The sequence below is a fragment of the Dermacentor variabilis genome, chromosome 3, assembly GCF_050947875.1.
Source record: "Dermacentor variabilis isolate Ectoservices chromosome 3, ASM5094787v1, whole genome shotgun sequence".
Lineage (NCBI taxonomy): Eukaryota > Metazoa > Arthropoda > Arachnida > Ixodida > Ixodidae > Dermacentor > Dermacentor variabilis.
Window position 1 is genome coordinate 93,788,843 of NC_134570.1, and position 10,656 is coordinate 93,799,498.

Consider the following 10,656-nt stretch of genomic DNA (forward strand, 5'->3'; position numbering starts at 1 on the left):
AAGAGTAGAAGCCTGGCGCATATTTTAGGATTTCAGGATGAACACTACTGTAGACATTTGGGTAGCAAGCTCTTTGGAATGAGGGTGACCACTTCTACAACCTCTTGCCTCCCCCCCCCCCTTTCTCACATACACACAAAATGATGAAGCTGCTAATTTCAGCAGTGTTATAAATTTTGGCCAATTTCATAGAGGAAACTGAAATTGAACTGCCGAGAAGCATAATTGTCGAGTCTTTAGCAGACGCCCAAAGCGGCAGGCTGTTTATGCTTCACCAGTGAACAAGCGCAAAGCAAACGCTTTTATAATGCCACGATTTCGCTCGCTTGCTTGGTGGTTACGCATAAACTCGCACATGCATGCACACACATACAAACACAAAGCACTCACAGCACTTTTGTTTTTGCAAATACAAAAAGAGGAAAAGATAAAAGAATAACCTAGAAGACGACAGGCCTGGGTGCAGTGTGCACTCATTAGCGAAACCAACTGACTGAGCTACCTGGACAGTTTGCTGGAATTGCTGAGCAGGCATTCGGGGAGGCATGCCCTGACGCTGCTGCATCTGCTGAATGAGCACCTGCTGCTGCGGATGCCTCAGCAGCTGAGGGACACCCGGCTGGCCGCCCCCAGGAGGTTGCTGTGCTTGCTGCTGCTGTTGCTGCTGCGCCTGCTGGAGGTTTTGCATGGGCTGCTGACCAGCGTGCACTGCCTGCTGGAACTGCTGCATGGTAAGAGGTCGCTGCTGCTGCTGTTGCTGCCTTTGGAGGTTCTGCATCAAAATCTGCTGCTGCTGTGGTGTCAGGTGACGCATCTGAAGCTGGCGCTGGCGAATCTGCATGATCTGCTGCGGGGTCAGCTGTAGTCCACCCTGCTGAGGCCACGGCTGCAGTGGTGGAAGGCGTGCGAACATCCCACTCCTTTAGGTACAGCCTCGGTCAAATCGAGACCAAACCGATCAAGACATCTAAAGTTAAACTAAATGTGTTTCATAGGATTGCGTGAATGCACTCTCTAAAAGTACTCTGCACCCCTTTGAGGCTGTATCTTTGTCCCACAGTAATAATTGTCACCTCTCTTGTTTGCTTTTTCTTTCTTGAAAACTTGGCACTGACTACTCTCCTAGGAGTCAAGGATGCTGTGTCATGGTGATAACATGCATGCCATTTGTTACCTGGAAGTACCAGACAAGCCGTGTTAAAAAAAAAAAAGCATGCGAGATAGATGACAATTAGATATATTGCTATGAAAATAAAGGAACACACACTACAGACAAGACAAAGATACACCTCAAAAGGTTTACACTGTTTTTCCAGCATATTTTCGAACATTCGATAGGATATTCTACTATTTGATGTTCCCTTTGGTTCAAATTTTGGTGTTTGGAATATGCAAAGTAGCCGGAACAAGTGAATATAAATTTGAAAAGTGTATCACCTACAGTTCCGGTTTCTGTGAACAAGTTGCATTGCCGTTAACATGGCTCGTAGCCAAGACAAGCCAAGAATGAAAAATTCCTCTACTCTTGTCTACTGAGTTTTCGCGGCAGCTAGATCTTTTAAAGACTCCTGTTACAGTGGCACCTTAACTATTAAAACAATAAGAAATGGTAACCGAAATTTTGGATGCCATACGGTGTCTCGCTTCACTTTTTGGACATGATCCACAGGCATAGTGTCTGAAAAATGGCACCCACGAGAATTGGCACCATTCAGGTTCTGTGCCTCATACCCTCACTTTCACTGGCGAGGTAATTCCTCAGATTTATGAGAGCCCTACAGCCACTGAAAATAGATCTGCACCAAATTGCTGAAATTATTCTGCACTAAGTACTAATTGCATTGAACCAAAAAGCAGATATTCACACAAGCCTAATGTTTCAGGCCAACAATTCTCCAACATTAAGTTGTTATGGATATCTTAACTCTGTCACAGTAATTAGTTAGTTTTAGCAAGTACAGGCATTTCATTTCACTTATTATTACCTTTAGGGCTTAGCAGCATTACAAAAGGGAACAGGCACAGGTCAAATAAAAAAATAAGTAAGATAATGGAACCCAATCAAAAACAACTAAACAAACATACGAAGTACAAAAATAGCTGAACATAGCAACACAAGTATAGTACAATGTTAAAACAAGAACATAAGTTACTCGCAACTAAAAAATCAACTAGAGTATCTCGGAAGCGGAAGGGTTCAGTTATAATAACAATGATCCGAAGGAGGTGGTTCCAATCATTACATGTTCTCAGCAGAAAAGATTCAGAAAATGTTTTGGTTTCCTAACTTAGAACAGATACTTTGGTTTACATGGGTGCGCGGGTGCTTAAGCAGCAACCACAAGAAATGCACTTCTTGAGTATTTCGGCACTGACATCACGCGACATTGTAGTCATCTTAGGAGCTTTAGCCGCATGCAGGCTACGTTTATCCAAGTCAGACCTTCAATTACATTTCTGGATGTGAGGCACACCTCAAGAAAACTCATAAAAAAATTAAGAAGTAAGAAGAACCTAGCCTATTCGCAGTTATTACCTTTCTGAGGGCTGGCTATATTTCTTGAATAATATGTATAATATGTATAAGAAATATGTATACGTATAACTAATACGTATAAGAGATTATAAATACTATAGCAAAACTGAAAGCATGACAAATGTTCTGTGAAGAAGTTTCGATTCTATGTCACATATTTTTTCTGTCTTGTTTTGTCTAAACACGAGCATTTTGTGGACAAGTTACCAACCAGGAAAGCAAGCAATGCAAGTTTACACAGCCATCATTTGCTTGTTTATGACCTGCCACAAGCACCTGTTTCTGGCAACTATAGACTGCGAAAATGCTGCACAATTTATTGTAGCGATCAATTCATTAATGTAGCAAATGGTTCAAAGGCTGTTCAAAAGCATTTGTTTCAAGCGGCTAAAGAGCTTAACTAGGATTAAAGCTAATTTTACCATAACAAGAGACTGACAGATGCCACATGTTGCTTACCTGCCTCTGTGTCACAACGCCTTGCTGTGACACCACTACTGGCATGCCTGGTGGGAACTGCTGCCTTTGCTGCTGCATCTGCTGGAGCGACTGCTGCTTCTGTTGCATGAGCTGCATCTGCGTGACAGGACGAACCACCGTGCCATCCGATCGCACCATGGTTCCGTCTGGCCGCACCATGGCACTGCCCGGTGGCTGCTGCTGCTGTTGCTGCTGTTGCTGCTGTTGTTGTTGCTGCTGTTGTTGCTGCTGCTGTTGTTGCTGCTGCTGCTGCTGCTGCTGCTGCTGCTGCTGCTGCTGCTGCTGCTGCTGCTGCTGTTGCAGCAAGAGCTGCTGCTTGTTGATGGTCATAATACTTATTCCTTGATTGCTTGCCAGGGACACCTTAATGTCACTGCCTGACGATGACACGTTGACCATGCGCGTTGCAAACTGAGAGGTAGGAACCATGTGCTGCTGCTGCTGTTGTTGTTGAAGCTGCTGTTGAAGTTGCTGCTGTGACATTTGCTGTTGCTGAGACAATTGCTGCTGCTGGGGAATTTGCTGTTGCTGAGGCATCTGTTGCTGCTGCGCCATTTGCTGCTGTTGCTGAGGCATTTGCTGTTGCTGAGGCATTGGCTGTTGAGGCATTTGCTGCTGCTGCTGAGGGACTTGCTGTTGTTGAGATGCTTGCTGCTGCTGAAACTGCTGCTGTTGCTGTTGCTGCTGCTGCAATTGATGCTGCAATTGCTGATGGTTCACTTGTTGCTGGTTTTGTTGTTGGGAAACCTGGAGTTGCGCAAGCTGCTGCTGAAGAGTATGCTGCTGGTGTGACGGTGGCGGTTGCATCAAGTGTTGCTGAATCTGCTGAATTTGCTGCTGCTGCAAAGTCATAGCTTGCTGCTGCTGTTGCGACACTGACAACTGCTGCTGTGTGACAGGGGCCATTCCAAATTGCTGCTGCTGTTGTGCACGGAAGCTCATGAACCCTTGTTGTTGCTGTTGTGATAGGGCAGCAGCGGTGCTTGTCATCGGAGATGTTGTCACTGGCTGGGGGGTGGGTGGCTTTGGTGGCGTCGGAGGCTTAGGTTGTACTAATAGCCGAGGGTGGTAACGTGCCTCATCACAGAGTGCCTTGTTCTTCAGGGAGTCCGTAACCCAATCGGGAGTGACAATTTTCAGCTGTAGGCAGCCACCAGCCATGGCCTTCTGATATTTGACCTGTGTTAATGATAAAGAGAGAAGAATTTCTTTCTTCTATGGATGCCTAGTATAAGAACTCTTGCATTTAGATGCTATTCAGCTGTTTGATATGTGTACATAACCATTAATTTCAATCTACCTAACTCTGCCACTTCTCAACTTTTCCTTGAAGGCCAACTGCAACAAACTTTTAGATCGTGTAAAGAGCCTAGTTTCAGGTAATGTAGATCAAAAGCAACCTCCGTGAATTGTTTCACATTTTAAATACGAGTAGATGCATCATAAAAGCTCACAAAAGGGTCGTCTTTTTGTTTTTTCCATTTCTGATGTTGCTAAATGAATGTGACACTATAGCGAGTTGGTACAGGTGTGTAGTGGAAAACAGTGCAACATTGCACACACACAAAACAGACGTACACTAGCACTGGTGCACGACTTTTCTTTTTGCGTGCTCGTGAAGTTGCACCGTTTTTCACCATGCAGGTAAATGGAGGTGCGGATCACATTCACGGGCGGGTTATACATGCAAAAACACAAAATACACTAAGACTTGATTGAGTGCGCCCTAAGGATGTACGCCTTCTGGCAGCAGTGCCATATTCACTTAGGGATGTTAAGAACTGGTCAACCTAATGACTATGATTGATAGCTCATGGTCTGGTTGACGACCCTACCTTTCCTTTCTTCCTTTACATCCTCATGGACAAAGCATTTCACAAGTTGTTGTTGTAATATCTGCACGAAACAGACCTCTATGCTAACTTATAATTTTACTTTCACATACGCTAGATGGCAACCCATGTGAGAGAAGAAAAAGGTACATGCTAAATTTTTGTCTATGCACTTAAACTGATGGACACTATGGCTAGCACTCTGGTTAGCACGCCAAAAGTTGAATGAAGAAGGAGCGTTAGAACAGAAAGAAATAACAGCAGCATACCCCTTCTGCTTTGGCAGCCACAAGGTGCGTACAAGTTTTGTCCAGCACCTTTTGGAACTTGCCGCCATGAAAAGTCACCATGGCCCATAAAGATTTTGTATCCTCTTGTGAAAGCTACGAGAGGAAAATCAGTTAAAACAAAAGAGCAGTTCAAGAACTCATTCTTTTTCAAAGCATATGTTGAGGAATACACCCATGTTTATGCGAGGCTAATAAAACACAAACAAGTGGCAGAATACCCACAGAAAGCTGTTAGGCTAGGACCTAACTGCATCAGTACTTATAATCACGCTCTTGCAAACCACATTCAAATCCCCACAAATCCAGCAACAAATATCGCAAATTTAATCATTCAATTACGTATTTTACATGTCATACTTTTCCATTTAGACCCTGCAGCTGGCAGATCTCAGCAATGACAACCTCGTAGTAAATTCAGATGCCTTGACATTGGTGCACTTCGTTTGCATACAGATGTAAATAGCAACAAAGCAACAAAGACTTGCAACAAAATAGCAACAAAGACTTGCCTGGGAAGGGCAGACGACTGCATTTGAAAAAATCTGGTTCTTGTGTGGTGAAAATGCTTCCAAACTGCAGCACAAGGTTAAGGTTCTTGAACATCACAAGTAGCCATTTCCTGTCATGTCAAGCTCGCGCAAGCTAGCTATGATGAGCAACATTGAAAATCCCATTAAGACACCAATTCACCAGCGCTAGGAGACACGACAGAGTAAAAATTTGTAGTTTCATCCTAAGTGCAAAGCGATTACAATGATAGCCTGTACGATATGGCAGCCAGAAGCTTGGGAATCCTTTTCTTTTTTTCTTTCTACTACTTTTAGCTGGTAATTTTGCCCCTTTTCTCCAGTTTAAGGTTTCTCACTATGCTTCAGCTAGTGGGATGCTTGTTGAGCTGCAGTGCTACAGAATTTCTAAGCACAGTGCCCCAAAATTAACGACCACCCCATGCCAAAACCACAATTGTGTGCAATACCTGTAGCTGTGATGTCGTGCCATTTCAATGGCAGCAAAGCCTGGTAACAGGAAAGCGGCTGAAGTGCTCTTAGCCGTGTCAATATGTCTGCCAAGTGACAAGCATTCTGGGAGTAACAGATTCTAATACAAAGGTATTGCTTCCACAAAGACGCAAATCTAGACTGCAGAAAAGTTGGATCTGAACTATCACACCAATTAATGCATAACCCTTGATTAAGCCTACGACACACTACAATTATCCTTGGGCAACTTAAGCAGGTTGTGCAGTAGATGACTAATTTGGGTAGACCTCCTGACTTTTATAAACATTCAGCAGCTACTTTGTGCATGCAGTGCATGTTATGCACATTGAGTAAATAACATGTACTACAGTAATGTCTCTGATATGCTCTAATCATTCTAATGGCTCTGGTGTGGTTATCAGTAACAATGTGTAAGCCTGACGCAAGGGTAGGTCACTTACTAAATGTGGTAATTTTCTGGTATTTATTTGTGATACCTCAAGGACTCTATCAACAACATTTTACAATAAGGGCAGGCACTAAGCATGCCAGTGGGAACCAATAATAGACCGACAAACGCCAACTACAGGCAACAGCCAAGTCAAAGTGTGTAAAAAGCTGATAGGAAAAATGCAGGAACTGTCCCTTTCTTCACCCGTGCCCTGTCCTGTATCGCTGGTAGATACCACACTCCTGATTCGTGTAATCAAGTAGCCCGCCCTTTTGTAACAACTGATTAAAATAATTAAAGAATGCATACATCACTATGTCCCTCACAAGTGTCTGGCATGCCATTGTCTTTGCATTAGAAAATTTGTCACCAACTGTGAGGATGGCTGTAGTGGAGGATTCCAGTATGACGTACGCCACTTGGGATGCTTTAGCATGCGTCACACATACAAAATTACAGCAAACAGGTGCTTTTAAATTTCAAACCACATGCTCAGCATGCAAAACAGTGTAGCCACTGGACCACCATGCCGAGTGCATTTTTTCTTTGCTTGTTTTTTCCGTAGTCTACACCTCCCATTCCTAAATAAATCTTGAAATCTGAAAACAGTTAACCTTATCAACTATTGCCACCGCATTAGCTGCAGTGGCTCAATGGCTATGGCATTCTGCTGCTAAGCACAAGGTCGGGGATTTGATTCCTGGTCGTAACGGCTGCATTATGACAGGGGTGGAGTGCAAGCGTTTGCATACTGTGCTTTTTGGATGCACTTTTAAGTAACCCCAGGTAATCAATATTCCTCGACAACTCAATTGGATCTCACTTGGTAGAATTCTTGGTTTATAGACAATTGAATATTTGCTGGCTGGGTTAATAAATAAACGTCTATAACACTTCTACAAAGGTAAAACCAAACACTGCAAGCAAATGCACCCCACGGAAATTTTATGTGGGAATCTGAACTACTAAGGCAGTTCAGATGAGACCTTGGAGATCGTAGCAGTGAAAAGGGAGATTACACATATTGTCTATTAGCTCACATTCACAGTGTAACAAAACCAAACCAACAAGATTACCAGTCAGAGGCTTCACAACAATTTTTTCCATGTGTTAGCAATGATACTTAGGTGATACTCAAATAATGTGGACGAAAAGGATACGGAAGAAGCTTTCCACACTTTAGTGAGAGGCGAACCCATGCGCTCTGAAAACAAACAAATATATACATATATATATTCTAACTCACTTTCGGGTGTTTGTGGGGAGACAGGACTCATGTTTGTAGTCTCTTACCGTCACAACTGGTTTTTCGTAAAGATCTTGGGCTTCAGTTATTGTTGAGCTGTCAGGATTGTCGGCGATTACGTAGGTGACATTGTCAGAGAGGTAATTGATCAAAGTGCCACCATTCTTGACAAGGAGTCTCTGAAACTGAAGAGTTCACGAAGTTAGGAACGTTTCCGAAAGTAATCATGAAGCGTTCGCGTGTGAAGCGAAGGTAGCGTAATGCGAGTGACGCTACAAGGTACAGTTTAGAACAAATGTCTGTCCCCATTCTGCGTAATATTATTTGCATTCGGTTTCGACATTAACAAGTGCCAGTAAATGGCGAAGTAGATCTGCAAGTGTCACAGAAACGTCAACGAGGGGGTTTTTCATCTGCGAAACGTCAGCGGCATCGTGCTAAGTTCGCTTATATATGGAATGATGACGTGGATCACCCAGAATTAAGACAAGCGTCGTCCCTACGAGTGCTCATACCCGTCACGCTGTGACGCTCAGCTTGGAGTCGCGTCGGCGAGCTTTCGCTTTTATGCGTAGGTTTCGATGCCACGAAAGCGCGTACCTCGACCTCTCAGCTCAGATCGAACACTAACTGATTCCGCTGATGGGGAGCACTTAATTCAACGAACGCAAATAATTTCGATTATTAATAGCCGCAGGTTATAGCAGCCGCGCCTACCTCTTCATCGTCCTGCAAGTCGTCAGCAAGGCAGAACTTTACGTTCTCAAACAGGAGCGGTTTATCTTCCGATCCGTCCGGCAGGCTCATCTCGGGCGCCTTTGGGCTCTAGGGTACAAGCCCGAGCTTTCTTTGTTCTAATAGAACGACGGTAAAAAATGCATAGCTAAAAGAAACGTCGGCGTCCACTTCACGTGTTTACTATTTACCGCAAGGTGTCCATTTCCCGCGTAATCGCTCCAATGTTGCGAGACCCAAGACGCCGTATGGAGGCAATCTGCCATCTTTAGCCTTTTGTTGCCGTAATGCCGCGTTCATTGCTTTTAAATTACCTTTAAATTAATACGGGCGATTTTGTGTAAATTGGAACAGTTGGAAGAAAAACCTTATCGCCTTATCTAAACTCCTAGCTCAAGCACTTACCATTGCCTGCATTGCGGCGAAGCACCCTTGTGGACAGTAGCTAAGATGCAGATAAACATGCCGATAGAAGATATGAAATAAAAGCAGAATATGGTGATGAACGAACACGGAGTGTTCTTTCGTTTGAGGCCTCAACTCTAGCATTCAACCACAAGGATGTTTGCTTCGCCTTTCATTTCTTATAGAGTCCAGCACATTGCCTTAATTTGTATCGCTTCTCTTTTTATTCTGCACTTTTCACTTAAGCATTATTGATTGTTACGGCTGCTATTTTATAATTTTAATATGTAAATTCGCCTTCCCGCATCATACTCTATATCAGTCCTGAATATTCATTTCCGATTAAAACTTGAAATAATCCATCTATTTCTTGGTCACTCTGGAGCATGGCATGAGCTGCATGTTTACTGAATAACTACAGAGAATATGGCGACTACATGTGTATGAAAGTGGAATTCAGCCAGCGGTGGTGTAACCGCGACGATATTTAATGAGACCACACAAACTAGGTAAAAATAACACTTTATTCATAATCACACAGCAAACTACCTGACTAGACATGACAGAAACCACAACCAGAGAAGCATATGAACGCAATAAAATTGATCAATAAAACCTGAGATATTGAACTTTGAGCATCGATCACGCCAGAACAGCTGAATGTTTTTAAATAAGTTCGTATAAATTATACCAGCTGCAGTAAGAAAGGGCCACACCATCCAATTTAACTTATATATTTCAAACATCAACATACACAAAACAAGTTTAGGGCCTATATGGAACACACTTATTGGTGCACAGTGTTGAGACAGGCTACAGGAAAGAAGCTGCTGGACCACGGTTCCCACAATATGTTCTGCAATCGCAAGCCATTACTTCATTGTCACATTTTAATTTTTGCCTCATGGCAGTGTACATTTCCGGTAAAGGCTTAGTTGTGTTAAAAAAAAAAATCAGAACTAGCACGCTAAATATACTTCAATACAACTAGTATAATCATAGTAACAGATTTAAAGCCATACAATTTCACAAGAAAGGATATAATATATATTACCATCATGCCCAGTACTGCCACAGGTGAGTTTTATATGTTTGCTGGCTGATTTGCAGACTGCCACTAGTACTACAGAGTACTGCAGATTAATAATACCTTTATTGGGAGCATTAAGTAAAGCACTGCCTACAAATAACGACACGAGTATGCAATTTCACGCCAAGTATCTGGTGACAAAATATGTGTAGGTGAGCGTAAATGCCAAAATCACATTGACGCCACTCAGAATGAAAATGGTATGTACAATCTAGTTAGCACCATCCCGTTCGTGTTTTTTTTTTGGTCTACATTCGTATGTTAGCAGGAGTTCTCGACGGTGTGTGCCAGAGTGTGCTGCCATTGCGCGCACATCTGTTCATTCCACGGTCACGTGCACAGCATTCTTGAACCAAGCAGTGCTGACAACTTTTACACATTCGCATTGTGAATTTGAACATCTGACAATTTAGCAATGCGGTTTCTTATCTTAAGATGTGATCACCGCGCAATGCAAAAAACAAGCCTGGACCCTATTTTAACACACTGAGAGCTTGATAAGGAGACACACTACTGCAAACGGAGAACTAAATGTGTGCTTGTAAACATGCAGTCACATTTTAGTACAATGCAACTTGAAAGTGAGGAACTTTCATACATGCAGAGACAAA

The 10,656-nt window shown here is 43.0% G+C and overlaps 1 protein-coding gene across 2 annotated transcripts in view; it reads right to left on the reverse strand.

Moving 5' to 3' along the window:
- The window catches only part of LOC142576057 (uncharacterized), a 90,513-nt gene extending 81,758 nt beyond the window's left edge, over positions 1–8,755 (reverse strand). For both annotated transcript variants that reach the window (XM_075685979.1, XM_075685978.1), the window contains exons 1-7: positions 8,533–8,755; positions 7,863–8,000; positions 7,730–7,773; positions 5,648–5,711; positions 5,118–5,231; positions 2,996–4,195; positions 503–886 (exon numbers count right to left, since the gene is read on the reverse strand). In XM_075685979.1, the coding sequence (XP_075542094.1) occupies positions 503–886; positions 2,996–4,195; positions 5,118–5,231; positions 5,648–5,711; positions 7,730–7,773; positions 7,863–8,000; positions 8,533–8,622 (2,034 nt within the window). In that variant the 5' untranslated portion in view covers positions 8,623–8,755. The remainder of the gene's footprint in view (positions 1–502; positions 887–2,995; positions 4,196–5,117; positions 5,232–5,647; positions 5,712–7,729; positions 7,774–7,862; positions 8,001–8,532) is intronic.
- Between the last annotated feature and the right edge of the window lie 1,901 nt (positions 8,756–10,656).